General features: G+C 41.1%; 1 protein-coding gene across 4 annotated transcripts in view; it reads left to right on the plus strand.

Annotated features, from left to right (window-relative positions):
* CCDC141 (coiled-coil domain containing 141) overlaps positions 1-18519 on the plus strand; it is a 97134-nt gene that overhangs the window by 63198 nt on the left and 15417 nt on the right. For 3 of the 4 annotated variants that reach the window (XM_082200747.1, XM_082200749.1, XM_082200750.1), the window contains exons 8-17: positions 1466-1638; positions 2799-2940; positions 5568-5687; positions 6839-7030; positions 8944-9120; positions 9834-10013; positions 11731-11856; positions 13200-13388; positions 13654-13833; positions 14872-15021. In XM_082200747.1, coding sequence (XP_082056873.1) covers positions 1466-1638; positions 2799-2940; positions 5568-5687; positions 6839-7030; positions 8944-9120; positions 9834-10013; positions 11731-11856; positions 13200-13388; positions 13654-13833; positions 14872-15021 — 1629 coding nt within the window. The remainder of the gene's footprint in view (positions 1-1465; positions 1639-2798; positions 2941-5567; positions 5688-6838; positions 7031-8943; positions 9121-9833; positions 10014-11730; positions 11857-13199; positions 13389-13653; positions 13834-14871; positions 15022-18519) is intronic. The other variant, XM_082200748.1, reaches the window with a different exon arrangement.

Raw genomic sequence — 18519 nt, forward strand, 5'->3', positions numbered from 1 at the left:
CACTTTCTTCTACATCATCTTTTTGGTAATACAGCAATTCAGACATTTCCCTCATAACTGAAGGCAGAGATACTCAGAAAAAGAAAAATGTGCACCGGGAAGCCAAGAAGCTGGTAATTTGGTTTCTGACATTTAACTAAAGAGCACTTTTAAACTGAAGGCCCCAGTCCAGTTGCCATTACTCTCAGCAGCAAGTTGCTTTACAGGTTGCTGCTGTACATGAAAAGCCACTCCCGACATAAGGGGGGGGGGGTTTGCAGGCTCACGCCCCCATCTACATCCTCGCGGGGCTGGCTGCAGCCGCGCGGGACTCAGGGATTCACGGGTCTTATCAATATTCATCAGCCGCACCCCCACAGAACCTCCTTTGTGCATGCAGATTCGGTAGGAGCCAGCATATGGGAACCTGTTCCAAAACTATGGAACAACATGGTGTCATGCCTTCAGGGTAGTGGGCCCAACTCAATGGAACTCAATCACAATAGAAATCAAGCAAACCTCAATCATCCCTGCTGAATTTCAGAAGCCTGGTTAAAACTATTTTATTCCATTTCTGAAGAAACCAGAGGCCTTTCTCCTGGGCATGGTCGGACAAATGGTGCCAAAGAAGGACAGAACCTTTTTTTATGTATGCCACAACAGCAGCAAGAATACTTATTGCAAAGTATTGGAAGACACAAGATCTACCCACTCTGGAAGAATGGCAGATGAAGGTGATGGACTACATGGAATTGGCGGAAATGACTGGCAGAATCCGAGACTAGGGAGAAGAGTCGGTGGAAGAAGATTGGAAGAAATTCAAAGACTATTTACAGAAATATTGCAAAATTAATGAATGTTAGAATGATGTCAGAATGAAGTTAAGTGGTTTAAGCAGCAATGTTATAAAGGTTTATGTAAAAATGGATTGTTAACAGGTGAGAATCCAAAGTTATAATATATTATGTTAAAGGACTAAGATAAAAACAAAGAGGGAAAGAAATTGCTGAATTAACTAACTGAATTGGAATACAAAAAAGGGAGGTGTGAGGAGGTCAGGGAAACAAGAAAATGAATGTAAGGTATGGAAAGACTGATGTATTTTTTTAAGTGGTTTTTTTTGTATTTTGTATTTTTTCTTTTATTTTTACTCTACTCTTTCTTTTCTTCTTTCCCCCCCTAATTCTTGTAATTCTTTTCTTTGAAACCTTAATAAATATCATTAAAAACAACAACAACTATTTTATTCCAGAAGGACTTTGCACCATGAATCCGCTCTGACGTTTTAATCTCTGGTGTTTAATTTATGTTTTAAATTTTGGATGTGTTTTGTAAGCCACTTTGGGACCCAGATGGTGAAAAGCGGGGTATAAATTCTTAAAACAAAATGGTTTCTATGCTGAGTTGAAGAAAAACTGTTTCGTAATATGTTTTATTTAAAAGGCCCCTGTCTTTTACTTTTCAAAAACTGTATTTGTTTTGATAGGCGTGTGACGTACTTAGAAATGTAGAGGCCTCCCTTAAGCTTCTTAACTCTGAAGGCATAAGCTTGCCTCTCTTGGCAATAAAACATGAGGAACTGAAGAAAGAGATTACAGAAGGATCAGCTGATGCCTTGCAGAAGGGACAAACCTTGCTTAGCAAAGGAGATGCCCACAGGTAAGTTAAGGATATAAGTGAAGAACCCCATACACATTTAGGAGTTGCCTGACAGGTATCAATTATTGCTGGGAAGTTACATGGTTCTAAGCAGGTCGGAATACTCTTTTTCCACATGAGCAATGATCAAGCGGAACGTGGGGAGTTTTTAGGCAGAAATAAGGCAAATCCTGAAAATGAGGAAATGCAACCCAGGGTTTTATGAGCTTGACCGTTCATTAGGATTGAATCCAGGGTGATTCCCAGTGGATGAATTCTCTTCCTCACATTCTTGAAAGCATTCCTCACAGCCCCTTTCCCACAAATTCACTGAGGCAAGGGGAAGTGACGGGGAAGAAATGCAAGTTGTTTCGTATGCTGCAATATCCCCTCAACGGTAATTATTATTGTTATTGTTATTATTTATACCCCACCCTTCTGGCTGGGTTTCCTCAGCCACTCTGGCCAGCTTCCAACAAAATATTAAAATATAATAGTCCGTCAAACATTAAAAGCTTCCCTAAACAGGGCTGCCTTCAGATGTCTTCTAAAAGTCTGGTAGTTGTTTTTCCCTTTGACATCTGATGGGAGGGCGTTCCACAGGGCAGGCGCCACCACCGAGAAGGCCCTCTGCCTGGTTCCCTGTAACTTCACTTCTTGCAGTGAGGGAACCACCAGAAGGCCCTCGGCGCTGGACCTCAGTGTCCAGGCTGAATGATGGGGGTGGAGAGGCTCCTTCAGGTATACTGGGCTGAGGCCGTTTAGGGCTTTAAAGGTCAACACCAGCACTTTGAATTGTGCTCGAAAACATACTGGGAGCCAATGTAGGTCTTTCAAGACCGGTGTTATTTGGTCTCGGCAGCTGCGCCCAGTCACCAGTCTAGCAACCGCATTCCGTCTTTTTATTCAGGGTCACATTTTGATAGGTTTACTTATCTGAAGTAAATTTGTTCATATTTGTTTCCTCACAAGTTCTGGTGAGAAACTCATTTGAGGAAGGGAAAGTGTTAGAACAAAATCCACAAATGTACATGTCCTAGTTTCTCTGTTTTGCTGCAAATTAACATTATTGTTGGTTTTCCAAAGGCTAGCTGTGCAAAGGATCAGAATTGTTTTCATCTGCCTCCTATAATCCTACCTACCAGCAAAAATGCTAACTGTCATTTTGTTTCTGCCTTCAGTTCTTGGATGACTGGTGTTCAGGAAATGGTAAACTGCATTAACAAAAGAGTAGATGGGCTGATCAAACAGTGTACTGCTTACAAGGAACTTGCCTCAGAAAAACAGCACTTAACCACCTCCTTAGACAATTATCTCAAGAAGGTATATGAAAACATGCAACCCATTCTGATAAATATAACTGAATGATAAATAGAAATTGAAGTCCAATTTTATTGGATAATGTGATTTTTCGGTGAGATCCACTATATATTTTGGAAAGTTGTACGTCTGCTTGGATGCCTCTTAAGGTACTATAGCCAAATTTTGTATGATGGTTCCTAGGATGAAGGTTCAGGTTTTCACCTATGTTTGGATACAACTGGACACCATTTTGAATCAAGATGGCGGACTCCAACTTTAAAAAACTGCACTGATTTTAACCATTGATTCCAAACTGCAGCAGTTTTTTGGTTTATAAGAATTCCTGAGGAATGCTACGTGCTGGGCTCCTAGTATATATACAAAACGGATTTAAATGCACAGTATACCTAAATATGTCACAAGATCTCACAAATTCCTGCAGGCAAACGTGTAAGAGAAATTGGGAGAGAGGTTCCTCATAGTGCTTCCCTCCAGATTTCTATCAGGTATTGCTCTCTTTCTCTCACTTCAATCCAGGAAATGTCGGTGCTCTCATTTATTTATTCTTTTAATTGGATTTTGTTTATATTTTGCTTTTTCGGATCACAGGCTTCTATATAAATATAGTGGCCTGTGAGCCGAAAAAGCAGAATATAAACAAAATCCAATTAAAAGAATAAATATATGTAATATTCCACTTTAAACACTGAAACCACAAAGGAAATTGATCCATGAGGAAAGATATTCAGAGTAGAGAAAGAAAAAAAGAGAATAGGTTGAAACATGATAATAAAAAAGAACACAGAAACAAGTAATTAAACATGGAGAATGCATTCAAAGCACATTTCACCACTCAAGGAATTCTGGGCACTGTAGTTTAAGGGTTGCTGGAAATTGTATCTCTGTGAGAGGTAAAATACAGTGCCCAGAATTCTTGGTGTGGTGTAGTGGTTAAGAGTGGTAGACTCGTAATCTGGTGAACCGGGTTCGCTTCCCCGCTCCTCCACATGCAGCTGCTGGGTGACCTTGGGCCAGTCACACTTCTCTGAAGTCTCTCAGCCCCACTCACCTCACAGAGTGTTTGTTGTGGGGGAGGAAGGGAAAGGAGAATGTGAGCCGCTTTGAGACTCCTTTGGGTAGTGATAAAGCGGGATATCAAATCCAAACTCTTCTTCTTTTTCTTCTTCTTTGAGGGAATGAATGGGCTTCATTTGTGCTTTAAAGGTAGGGTGTGTAAGTGGTCTGAGTCTCTCTCAAGCATAGTTGGTCTTCCATGACCAGCCTTGCTGGGGAGAGGACAGCTGCACTGAACACAGAGCCTGTTTCCCTTTCAAAGTGGCCCGTCAGCTTCTATTGCCATGCCCAGGACTTCACACTCACTGTTATTGTAGAAACAACCTGAAGCCCTTCATTGAAAACAATTGTTTTATACCGAATTAATTATGCAGATTGTGTTTCATTTAGCCAGAGTACCACCTAATACCTGTCTTACAAGTGGGGAAAAAAGATGCTTTTGATCATTGTTGTAAAAAAACAGACATTCACAAAATTGGGGAATGCTTTCTGAAATTTGAGATATAATGAATGCTTCTTGCTTCTATGGGGAATGTGACTACCCTTTATAACCATAATAGGTGTTTTCTAGTACAGTTCTCTACTAGCATAGAGCACTATGAAATATTTGCTGCATGCTAAAATCAACCCTGGCATTTGGTAGACACAGCTTAATCCAATTTAGATGCTTCTAAAAATGTGCAACAGGAATGAATCCTCATAATGGCTATATATACAATATAATTCTATATGCTAAGCCATCATGGCTATTTTTTCCATTCATGCTGTCACAAATGTAAATTTATGTGCATGATGCGCAATTACATCCACGAGCCATAAGGCCAAAGACTCGGAAATGTACTCAGTTTAAAAATGAAGACAGTGTTCTTATGGAGAGAAGAGAGTTTGTGAAATTAGTTATCCAGGCTACTTTTTACTTCTTGGCTAATGAAACAGTAACTAATATGTGTTTGAATTGCAATGCTGGAAATGTAGTTAGAGGTTAGGCATTTCAGCGCATATGTCTTTGTAGTCTTAATCGTGCACGTGCAAAATCTTTGTCCCACAAAAAGGAACAGTTGAACATGCCTTAATTTTTAACTATATGGTGTCATTTTTACTAACTCAAAAATATGTGGAGACACATGGCACACTCTCTCAAAGAATTGTGCCATTTTACAATGCATGTGGGAGAATCACTTATCTGAAAGCACTCCCCTATCAAAACTTTTCTACCTGTGGAATGCTTATACAGTGGTACCTTGGGTTAAGTACTTAATTCGTTCCGGAGATCCGTTCTTAACCTGAAACTGTTCTTAACCTGAAGCACCACTTTAGCTGATGGGGGCTCCTGCTGCGCCGCCGGAGCACGATTTCTGTTCTCATCCTGAAGCAAAGTTCTTAACCCGAGGTACTATTTCTGGGTTAGTGGAGTCTGTAACCTGAAGCGTATGTAACCCGAGGTACCACTGTACGTACCTCACAGTGAAGACTTCTTGCCCATAATTATGCCATTATGTCCCAAACAAGCCTTGGTGGCATGCAAATTTAGTAGTTCAATGTTTTTAACTAGTTATTTTTATTCAAAACCAAAGGCCTCTACAAAGATTAAGAACGTTGGTCCAATAGTCTCAGCTGCAATAAATCCTGGATCATCTGTCCCTGAATCAGAGAAAGTCCTGAACAAATACTTAGAGCTGGCAAATCAAACTAAGGTAAAATACTTTTTTACACTGTATTTAAAAAAAACAACAAAACCTGTGTTGAGCCATATGTTATTACTGTGCAAATTTCCCCAGGTACTTCAGGAATGGCTTGCTTTTCAACACCAGTCCGGCACACCAGTGAATAATCTTGCAATGAACAGAGCCCCATTATGCCAGGGATAAGGAACTTGTTGTCCTCTAGAAGCTGCCTGATTACAACTCCCATTATCCCTGCTGGCTGGGATGAAAGCTGTAATCATAGAGTTGGAAGGGTCATCTATCCCAACCCCCTGCAATGCAAGAAATGTTTTAACAAGACTGATTTTTAAATTGCTTTTTTTATGGTTGCTTAGAGACATGGGACGCGGGTGGTGCTGAGGGACGCGGGTGGTGCTGTGGGTTAAACCACAGAGCCTAGGACTTGCTGATCAGAAGGTCGGTGGTTCGAATCCCCACAGCGGAGTGAGCTCCCGTTGCTCAGTCCCTGCTCCTGCCAACCTAGCAGTTCGAAAGCACATCAAAGTGCAAGTAGATAAATAGGTACCGCTCTGGCAGGAAGGTAAACGGCGTTTCCGTGCGCTGCTCTAGTTCGCCAGAAGCGGCTTAGTCATGCTGGCCACATGACCCAGAAGCTGTACGCCGGCTCCCTCAGCCAATAAAGCGAGATGAGCACCGCAACCCCAGAGTTGGCCATGACTGGACCTAATGGTCAGGGGTCCCTTTACCTTTTAGAGACATGGTGCTAGAAGTATTAATATTAAGCACATTTCATATTATTTTTCCATATTGTAATATTGTACTTTAATTTTTGCTTTTTATTTAAATCTGCCATCACAACTCCACCCACTCAAACCTACTACAGACCTTGGTGACATATCCCGTAATGCTTAGGGTTCTCTAACCCTCAGGAAATGCTGTGGTAGATATAGGAAATCTGGGCGGGGAGAGGGGAATGGTTGTCCCACTCCGCACAAGTGGAAACACTTTTTGCCATCGCTAATATCCTAAAATCGTTTGTGCGGAGGGAGTTGTTTCGGGGTTTTTGACCTGAGGGGGGGGGTATAGATGAGTTGCAAACCTTCAAGGAGTGGCCCAGTTTTAGGTAGGCAAATTCAAATGTTCACATTACACGTTATATTTCTCTGTTTATGCTGCTGTAGGAGATGGCAACTGAACTGGAATTAGCTGTGAGAATTTTTAAAGAGATGGAAGAACTGGAAACCACAGAAGTGGCCGTTTTCTCTAACAAAACTGACCTCCTGAATGAAGAACTGACAACACTTAACAGAAACATTAGCTCAAAACTGGAAATCCTGAAGCCGTATGTAGAATTTTTGAAGTCATCCGATGAGGTACTTTCCCCCTCCACTTGAGAGTCATATTCCCTCGAGGTAATCTGTCAGGGGCTGCATTCCATTGGTGAATGGGGCTGGAGTCAGTGGAAGCCAGAAGTGGGTGGGGCCACAGCCCAAAGTAGATGCTTTTCTTTCTCCCATTCTTACTTTCTGCCACCCTCCCTCCTTGTTACCCACATAAAATTAGACAGAGGGACACAGGTTGACCACACTTGTGTAGGTGGTATGGAGCCAGGTGGACCAATGTTGTTTAGAACGTAATGCAACAAACGACGAGCTCCCCAAGTACCTATGAGATGGTTATCTGAGTATTGTAGGCTGCATAGTAACCAACTTCTAGACGCCAAGGGGTCTTCAGTACCCCCAATAAAGTATGCCCCAGTTGATGGGCATTGCCATTCAAATGGTGTGTGTGCACCAAGTCATGTGATTGGTTATGCGGCGCAGGGCTTGCCGCCCCCCCCCCAATATTTTACAGTCGTACCTCGGAAGTCGGAACGCCTTGTCAAATGTTTTGGTTCCTGAATGCCACAAACCTGGAAGTGAGTGTTCCAGTTTGAGAACGTTCTTTGGAACCCGAATGTCTGGCGTGGGTTCTGTGGCTTCCGATTGGCTGCAGGAGCTTCCTGCAGCCAATCGGAAGCCACGCCTTGGCATCCCTGGTAGAGGGAATTAATTATTGCAGTGGTTTTGTTCTAAGACTATATTTGGTCTGAGTCTAAGATTTGACAAAAGTCTCTTGAAGGACCAGAATGACTGGCAGATGTTACTTTAGTACTCAGCGAATGTCTCTGTCTAGGAACTGGCTTTTAGAATATGGTTTCTTGATTCAGAGATCTGTGGAACTATTTGAATGTGAAAGCTATGAGAAGGTGATTCCCTGATTTGAGAAGCGAGTGTATGTGATTGAGTGTGAAAACTACCAAAATAAACTACACTTTGAGAGCATGAGAGAAACAGGAAAACAGAATGATACAGAGGGTGCTTTCAAACAGTCTCTGTTTTCAATTTGGGATTCAATCGCATTCTGGCAAATTCAGGTTTCACAATCCTTGAGAGGTCTTGGACAACAAGCCCACTTTCTTAAAAGATCAAACTTTTTGCAATAAGATGAGTGATGGGGGAATACACTGGAGAAAACCATCATGTAACCTCCCTGCAAATAATAATAATAATAAGGATGAATGATAATTAAGTAGGTCATCTGGAAACACCCAGAGACAGAGAGCTGAATCATGAAAGCATGGTGGGACATGGCAGGTACACATCTCTAGAAATATGATTGCAGTTAGAAGGTCTGCTGCCTCCACTAGGCCACCAGCAGTGTAAAAGCCTTCACCGACAATGACGCTCCACTTAGTGTGTAAGTAAATCAGATATTACAAAAACACTCAGCATTGCTAGTGACGAGGCCTCCACCAAAGGGAGCCATACCCTAGTAAATGCTGCCCCTGAGACTTCTGACAGCTCAGAGAATTGGAGAGTGCACAGTAAGCGCATTTAAAGGATCATCAGCCCTCGCAGGAAATAATTATATAGTGGCTGTTTAAAAAGCGAGGGCTGATGATCCCATGATGCACTTGGGCAAAGTCCCTTTAAATGGAATAAAACTATCTCAGAAGAGACTATGAAGTGCCCAGAGTTTTACAAAGATAAATCCCCACCTGCTCCCAGTTTTATGAAGTTTGGAGTTGTGAAACTGGGGAAAAATTGGCACGGCATCCCTTTCTATTTTAACTAACTAAGAATGAAATTAATTTGAAAAGTGAGTTCTTGAACAATTGGCTTTATTTACTTTCCATTGACTTCAGCGAATTGATTCAAGGGTTATACAGGCCCAGAGTTAATCACAGAGAAACTCCAACATAAATGTACAGGTTACCTACACTCGCTTATTTCTACCCCTTTAGGTCGGAGGTGATGCTCAGAGGCTGAAGGAATTCTATATAACGGAGACTGTGCAAGAAGATAGTGAAGCTAAAAATGAGGCTTTGCTACAGTCGGCTGACGACCAGTGGCAGATGGTTTTAAAGAAGATTCTTTCCACTCAAGACATGGGACATGACTTTCTAAATTTAGTAAACATGGTGAGTCTCTCAGCGATGCTTTATTTGCTGACTCCAGCATTGACCGCCATTAAAAATCTTGGCGCCATTTCCCCCAAAATATTTCCAAACATATACATATTGAAAATATCTGGGAAGGATCAGGGAAACATGGAACCATTTCTCAAAAGACAACTCAGTGGTAGAGCATGTGCGCTGTGGATAAAGCATCGCAGGCATCTCTGGATACAGCTGGCAATCACTGTAGACAATATTGGGCTAAATGGACTAATAGACAAAAACAAGGAAGCCATCTGAGTATCACATGTATGTGGGCCAGTATCAATGTACAGTGGACTAACCTAACAATTGAGAAATCACATACACAAGTAAGAACTCAAGGAAGGGAAGCTTAGAAGAGAGATTGTTTGCTTATTTATCCAACATCGAAGAGAAGTATGATGAAATGGCAAAAAGGAAAAATAAGCTAGTTAGGTTAGGGATAAGGCTGGCATTATAGACTGCATGGGCTTTATTTCCATGTGCAATAAAATATTATGGAAGAGAAAGGGTTCAGATTTCTCTTCCTTTTCTATACCAACAACGTGGGAGTTCTTGGTATCTTAAAAGTGGAGGCTGAAGGAAATTTTGGCTTTTTCTTGGCCCTTACTATTATGGGGATTTGGAAGTATCAAAAATTAGATTCCACCCCTCTCAGAAAAAAAGTTGAAGTTTCTTAATTCTTCATTTAACAGATAAATGAGAATCTAATACTCAATGTGGGAAGTGTTGTGCAAGTAACTGAACATACTATTGACATTCTGAACAAAGAGAAGGAAGAATTGACACAGCTGTGGGCAACGTGGAAACTTAATATGAATCAAGTGAAATCCATCAAGCAGCAGTGTGGGAAATTTAATGAACAATTTAAAACAGTAAGTGAAGAATATGTGGTTGTTCCTGACTTTATGCTTGAAGTTTTTATGGTGTCTTACGGGCTACCAGTTATTTTGATTTTGTCTAAGATGATCAGAGAAACATTTAACAGGCCCCAAATCAAAATCAATACTTGTCACAAGTAAGAAATATCCTGAACGAGCAAAGCATATTTAGGAGGATAATAAACTACAGTAGTTGAACTTTTAAAACAATCCCTCTTTATTCCTAATGGCAGTACATTTTTTATTGTATTAGGTATTTAAAAATGTATAGGCTGCTTAATCAGAAAACTCTCTAAGAGATACTCATAACCAAAACAGTAAGATAATTTTCAATAAACTCCACATAAAATTAGCATATCTTATTTTTTGTTTTAAAAATGTGCACACATGTGTCTAGAATTGGTGAAATAAATAAGTTTTCTAAATGTGTTTAGAACAATATGGAGGTTGCCTGCCAAAGCAAATAAATAAAATAGATAAGGCGTTCCAAAGCATAGGTGCCGCCACACTAAAATAATGACTTCTTACAGATTTGGAAATGGGATCCTCCTTAATGAGGGTCCTGGTTGTGCGTGGGCCCCTAAGCCACTCCCACTGGGAGAGTTGTTGCCAGGCGTGGCTCAAGCCTTAACCGTTGGGCCCCGGGATCCCACTAGGCTGTTTGGGCCAATCGGAGCAGTTGCCGCGATTCCTGGGGCCTATAAAAGCGGCAGCGCGGCGTAACTGGGGGAACTTGCATCGTGCTGCCGAACACCCTCCGTCCCTCCCTAATTTTAGGTACTGCTGCTTTGGCCTTGCTTTGGATTGGGTCGCCTGCTTTGGAGCAGGGGCTGGGTAGGAATTTTTCCATTTGGCAGATTGGATCTAGCCACTTGGTTTTCGCCTACCCCCTTAGCAATCATCACAACTTTGTAAGGTTTGGCGGTTAGGTATTGGCTTATTGAAGTGTGTGGGAGGGGAGGTGCGGCCGTCACCTGCCCCTCCATGAATAAGGGTATTCCGGTAAAGGAATCTGGGGGTCCTGGATCTCGTCCGAAGTCCGCTTCAGGGGCTAGGGCCATGCCAGGACCACAGGAACCCTGGGGTGAGCTTCGTTGGTCTTCATCGATGTTGCTTCCTCGTTTGGTGTTTACCCTTTCAGACTTCCAGACAGAGAGAGGAGTCAGTTATAGTCTGTTGCCAATGCCTAAGCCAACACCGCTCACTTTGCTGTAGTAATCAATAAAGTTGTGGCCTAAATTTTGCCCAATAACTTAAACTAAAATTACGTGTCAGTGTGAAGTTATTTTCAGGGGAAGGGCTTGGGGGCCTCGGGACGCAACTGAACATTTTATGGCACTTTTATGGCCAGTGCAGGTTCTTCAGATAGAAGTGGTTGAATGGGCACCCTTCAGCAAGAGACCACAGGGCAGTTTACAGCATAAAACACAAAATACATAATATGTTTCCAAACATATATATATGAAAAACAGTTGGGCAGGAGCAGCGAAACATGGAACAATTTTATTTAAAAACAGCTCAGTGGTAAAGCACTTGCTGTGTACACAATATTGCATTTATATGAGAGTGTCCTTTTAAGATGTGTAGGTTTTCATTCACTGCTCCAGTACTGTATACTATAAAGATTTATTTTGCATTTTTGCAAAAAACATCCTGATCCTTTTCTTACTTCAACAGCATGTATTACCATATCTGTATTTATTTATTGTAGACTACCCAAAGCTTAAGCATTCTTCAGGAGGCGCTCAGGTCTACAACAGCACTTGATCTTGGGAGTAACCTCTCAGTACTTATAGAATTGCAAAATAAATTTAACCATATGAAGCCACGGTTTCAGGTGAGAAGAGAAATTAAGCACATCACGCCTTATATGAAACAAATCATTTCTAAGCTCTTGCTCCTAGAAGTACCCAAAGCAAACTTTTCACTCCATGTTAAATTCAGCAGAAATGCTGTGCTTAGTAATTTTGTGACAGAGAGAACTTCACATTTTTGGTATTGTGGATGGGTGCGCATGTATAAGTTTATGAAACTGTTTTGCACGAAGTTGAAAAATGTGTCAGTTTATTTTATTATTTATTTATTTATTATTATGGAAATAGTTATCTAGATGCTGTTTATAAAGTTTGTATTGAACATAGCATTTTGTGTGGAAAGGAAGTGGGGGGGGAATTAGCTTAAGTGGCAGAAATGTCACGAAACCACTCCCCAGTTATATTTTGCATGCTTCAAAGAACAAAAAAACCCAAACAGAAATAAAAGTCTGAGACTAAATTTTTCAGGAGGGATTTAAACCTGGGCAGGCATCTTCCAGCTTCTGGTTTTCACTTTCTGTCTAAGCCCTGAGACAGGTGCCAGACAATCCACCTCATTCTGCCATAATCTGCTTTATATAGAGAATAGATGAGGAGTTAGGGATGCTTGAGATATTTTCCTGAGAATTCTGATCTGAAATGTCTTGCTACACACACCCTGGACTAATGTGCAGATCACATCTCAACTAAAACAAAATTGTATAAAACCATGTATATGGAGAGAAAATTCATTTAGAAAATACATATTTAAATCTGGATGTCGATGCAAATTTTCATGCAGATTGGTGTTTCGTTTTGCTTTTTAAATCAGAGATTAATGCAGACACATGACATGACAGTCTTATGAATGAGCACATACAAAAGTGGCCTGGAGGAGAAATGGACTGATTCGTCCATTGCTACTGAGAGGACAAATTTAATCTTGAATTAAAAGTCCTCCTTTTGAATGTGCCCATCTTTCAGACCATTGGGGTACAACAAGCAAGCAAGCAGACAACTCCCGGTTTAACATGAATGCAAAAGGTGGGGGAGAATTTAGGAAGATACCCAGATCTTAATCCAGGCACAGGCAAACTCGGCCCTCCGGATGTTTTTGGGACTACAGTTCCCATCATCCCTGACCACTGGTCCTGTTGGCTGGGTATGATGGGAGTTGTAGTCCCAAAACATCTGGAGGGCCGAGTTTGCCTATGCCTCTTAGGGCTTAGCTTTGGAAATAGGGGGGCGGGGATTCACAGGTTAGGTGTGAACTCCACATTCAGAAAAGGAGGAAGAAGAAATGGCTTGAAGTCAACAGTGATTTGCTTGGATTATATGTGTGTTTCCCCTTTAAGTTTCAATAATCTTCTTGCCTCTGATTTGTTAGCAACTCAATGCTGAGGTGGAATACACATTAAAGTTATCAGAGCAGCTGAGCTTGAAAGGCGTGCCTGACATGGAAAAATCTGAGAAAGTAAGTGAGCTTATTCATCTCCATAAGGAGATAAAGGAAAAGATGGCAGAATATGATGACATTTTCAACAAGACTATCAAATTCCATCATGTCAAAGAGGAAGTGAGTATAGTCACCTCTAACCTGGCAAGAATTTATTTAACCTCAGAAATTCTCTTGCATGTGTATTCTGTGTCCCATAAATGAACACATTAAACGAAGCACCTATGACTATGTAATAACCATACTAAAGCATACACCAGCTCCTAACTCTGGACTCAGACCCAAATTTGTGTATATCTTGAGCTTAGACATAATGGCATGTGACTGTAAAGTGGAGGGACAGAAGAATGGTTGTTAACGAAAGATAATACGTTAATCTCCTCAGCTTGAAGGCCTCATAAAATCAGGAGGACTGAAGATCCCTGAAGCGAAAGATGTGCCCAGCGACACTCCACATGCTAAGATTCACTTGAATAATGCTCAGGAGAAGCACGCACATATCAGGCACCTGTACAAATTGGCGCTCACTCTTGGAATGGATATAATTTCAGCAGTGCAACATCCTGTAAGTCAACAGAACGGCCCTAGTAGTGGAAGAAAGCAGGGATAATAAACGGGGCATGGTGCTTCCTTTTCTCCATTACTTCTGGGTTGGGCTGTTTACAACAGATTTAGAAGGATACCAGAGATTGAACCTGACAATTGCCTATTTCCCCTTATTGTATAGTATGACAATTTCTATGACTGAGCTAGGCTATTTACAAGTTAACCCAAAGGCAACATCCAAATCCCTTCAGGCTGAGAGATTAAATGCCAGGATCGCTCAGCAAGCATCACATAATTGTATATTCTTCTATTACTTCCTCAGCATTCAAGAAGAGCTAATGTAGAACTAGACTCAGGCATTTAAACCAAATAAGCATGTTTCTATTGTACCTCAATGTACAGTTTGATAGAGGGCCTAATATAAAGAGTACACAATGGTAACAACACAATAAAAATAACAAAATGATAGATTATAATTTGTTTCAAAGACCCAGTGCTCAGTTCCTCCTCTGCATTCAGTATTAGCAACGAGGCATGTTTTCTTTGTCCAGAGGGATTCTCTCTCTGTATCTTCCATGATGTAGCCACATGATTCAATCCTGTCCCTCAAAGCGGTGCCACAGAAAAGAAGGAAGACACTGTAGCAGGTTCAGAATACCGAAATCAGACAGTTAACTAGAACAATCTGATGGTAATATATTTCCCCAGGTTTATGCCAATGTCAAGCTTCACGCCCTTAAAGGTAGGTGCAGAACTGAGCCCCATATTTTCAAATCTTGCCAGAATGTTACCACATCAACCTCTTGGAAGAACATAATCTTACTGTAAAATATCTTAATTTTAAATTGAAGGGTTTAAAAAAACAATAACAAACAATAACAAAACTGAAGTAAGAAAATTCATTCCAGTAGCACCTTAAAGACCAACTAAGTTAGTTCTTGGTATGAGCTTTCGTGTGCATGCACACTTCTTCAGATACAAAACTGAAGTAACAAATAGGTCAGTTTGCAGCCCCTGATGCCAACTTTTTCAGCCTGATTTCTGCATCTCATTCTAGAATTCCTTTAATGTTTCTGTAAAGAACCTGCAGCAGCAGCTCAACACCCTTGAGTCTGACAGTGTGAACTGGGATTCCAAAGCTGAAAAGTATGAGGAAGATTTGTCGCACATCCTCCACTTCTGCACCACAAAAGACGAGATACGTGAGGTCTGGTGAAAAAAGCATATTAAATGATCAAAAGCTATCGTGTCCTTTCACTTCTTTCTGTTTAGTAGTCTTCAGTAGAGCTATCCTTTCACCTTTATTTGGTTAAGTTTATGAGGTGGGTGTGATTCACAAACCCATTTTTTGAGATGCCACTTGTTTTATTGAAGATAGGTTGGAAATGGTCTCAGCTCTCTGCAGTTTACAGCCAGACTGTGGTATACTGAGGGCAGAGTTCATTTTTTAAAAATGCCTCTTGTCCCATGTAAAAAGTTATCTGCATGTAGTCAATGAAGCTATCGTGATGTTTCTAATTTAGCGTGCCTGATACTTCCTTTCTAATATGCTAATTTACTATACAGAGATTAGTTTTTATGTGTGAAAAGGAAAAAAAATACATGCGTGTCATCTACAGTCTGAAAAGATGTGTTTTGTTCTTTGGGTTTTATGTGGTTCAGTTAAGTGGAAGAGCCTTACAGAGATATTTGAACTGAACTTTGAGCACAAACAGCATATTTGTGTACAGCAGAAATGTAGCCTTCTAGTACACAGTCTGAAGCGCAGATGCCAAGTGAAGCATGTGAAATGGATTTTTAGCTCCTCCAAACATTATGATGCACTAGTATCCAGCATTGCTCAGGAATTCTAAGAAACCAAAGAATTTGAAATCAGTGGTTAAAATCAATGCAGCACTGAAATGTTCAATCCACCATCTTGATTCAAAATGGCATCCAGTTGGAGCCAAAGAATACAGATGAACATCAGCTCCTTGATCTCAGGGACAATCATGCAAAATTTGATTATGATATCCTAAGAGGTGTCCAAATGCAAACAAACAACTCCCGCAGATAGATACATAGTAGATAAATTAATAGTTGTTGTCATCCAAATAGCTACTTGTCCAAAGGCTTGAACATCATCAGAAGGACTTTTGTTCTTGGAACAGAACAGTTGACGCCCCTCTCTAATGCCATATCATGGATTGCTTATTTCAAAGTTTCCTTCATTTCAAAATCAGTTTGCTACGAAGAATGGAGGGCAATAGTTCAAGAAAAACAAGCAGAAAGTCCCTTTAGATATGAGAAACCTCTGCAGTTCTCTAAACATAATTAGGTGCGTCAGTATGTCAATAACGTACCATCATTTTTCTTACGCTTTCAGATTATTAGAAGCTTCATCTTCTCTGTGTCATGCAGTGCAATGTTGAACATCTTATACCCTAATTATGAGGACATATGCATATGTCTGTGTCTAAGTGCGATTCTCTCCACCCCCTGTCCTCTCAACTGGTACTATTCTCAGCTTGTCTGCATAAAACATCTAGTGATCACATTTCACTTTTCCCAATCAGCTTGTCTGCACTCAGCTAGTTTCCAGTCCTTAGCAGGAGAATAAAACTCACCATCTCTTTTACCTTCCTGTTAATTCCACCTCCCTTGATAAATCTGATTCCTCTGAGCCAGCTGGTTGAGCTCAACAGAAGTGTGAAACTGACCATTGTATGAAGTTGTGAATTTCACCTGAGTGGTGCCAAGGTTTGGTTTCATTCTTCTGTTAGGGAGTTTCTGTATCTCCAGGCACAGAAACAGTCTCCAACCAGCACCTTCCTTACTTTGCTCTCAGTATACAGCAGCCTAGAAGTACTTATCGTAGCCATCCTTGCCTTTCATAGTTTAGTCCTGCGACAAAGAGGAAAAGCCACTAAACCTGTCATGAAACTGGTACAGGGTGAAACATATTTATGGACTGCAGTTTTAAATCCAGAGGACTATGCAATTAAAAAGAATTTGTCATCTTTGGGTAGTGTTTTCCTGGCAGCAAGACTTTGGGTAGTGTTTTCCTGGCAGCGCGATCCTGGTGGGGTGCCATTGCGGCTGCTCCCCTGCCTGCGCTGGGCACCATGCCCCCGCAGGTGATTTGCCACGCCCCCAGGACGCACACCAGTCCCGCCCCCGCCTGCTCTCCACCCCCTGGTGCCAGAGCATGAAGCTCTGCCACTGAGCATAATATTCCGGGGGGGGGGGGGGAGGAGAGTCAAGAAACATCCCATTGCATGAGCAGACCTTGTTCCACCCACACAACAACTTAGCCGAACCCTGCCACAAGTTGAAAACTGTTTCTTTTGTCATCATCTATATTGGAAGTCTTGTTCTAAATTGCATATTGCCTTTGTTTTAGATAAACGTCCCCCATTAATCAGTTAGGGAGATAACGCCAAATTAAATGGTTGGTCCCTGAAAGCCTTTTTCCTAGACGAGTGGTAAAAACGTGAGTTGCTCTGTTTTGTTTGTGAACCATGACAACCAGATCATTAAAACAGTGTCCTGTTCTCTATTATTTGTTTTCTCCTTCTTGTGTGATAAATCACAGCAGTTGTCATCACATATCCCCTCCATCATTCCTTACCTAAGACAAAGCAGCTATATTTCAGGACAGCTGCACAAATTTTGTCTATAAGGCACTATGAAAGCTTCTTAGAGGGCAAAGTTGATTAAAATCAATTCTACTTTTCAATAATTAGAAGAGTGAGTGGCTAACTCAAATGACCCTTTCCCCCATATCATGTTAAAATTTATTGGACAGCCAAGGACTGTCCTTACAAGCAATCAAGTGCATAAATACACTTCTGTTGCCGGCGTGGTTTCAGCAAATTTTATTGTTACAATTTGCTGAAAGCATGGCAGCTACAGGGGTGTAATTATATTGCTCATTAAATGCTTAGAAGGCTACCCAAAGTTTGCTTACTATTGGAATCAGAGGGGAGTTTACTTTTTCCAGGTGACTAAGTACTGGAGTGTTAGATGCATGCAGAGGTTTCTCTTTTGCCTTATTTTTAAGTAGGGGCACATCAAGTCTACCAGCTTCACCTGCCCCACCTTGCCAGTGCACTTGTTCCGCTATTTGATGTTTACACAGGTCAGTCAAAGGCAACCAAAATATAGCAGGTATGTTGGAGAAGAGAACGGAAACAAAACAGGTATGTTAGGAGGAGACCATGCCGACCAATTCAGCGCTTAGCAGTATTGCTCTCCTACCACAAAAGAATTCCACTCTTGAAGCAGAACTATTCATTCCTTTGCCTGGGACATGTGCTGAGTTGGAGCTGAAGACATGACAGAGGACAATGTAAGGGTCTAAATCTGAGCTTTAAGATTTCCCATTAAGTCTAAAAGAGAAAAGTGGCAGCAGCTGCAGATCTTTTGGCATACAAGCAGTTTCTTCTGAAACAAGATCTCATTTCATGCATCTTTGCCAAAAAAAGAGAGAGGGAGAGATTAATTAATTAATTAATGAACGGTGGTGAATTGACACGTATTGTTAAAGAGAATTCTCTTGTTGACGTATGTCTCGGTCAAAGGATTCCTTTCATCGCCTACAGTGTACAAATTTCACTTTTTGGGGAAAAGACAACTTCGACAAACTGAAAATCAGTTTCTTGGTGAAGCTGAGGCTCCAAACACGGCTGTTGTGACTGATTCAGTTTGCGATAAACTGATAATG

This window comes from Podarcis vaucheri (genome assembly GCF_965113315.1).
Source record: "Podarcis vaucheri genome assembly, chromosome: 1".
Taxonomy (NCBI): Eukaryota; Metazoa; Chordata; class Lepidosauria; order Squamata; family Lacertidae; genus Podarcis; species Podarcis vaucheri.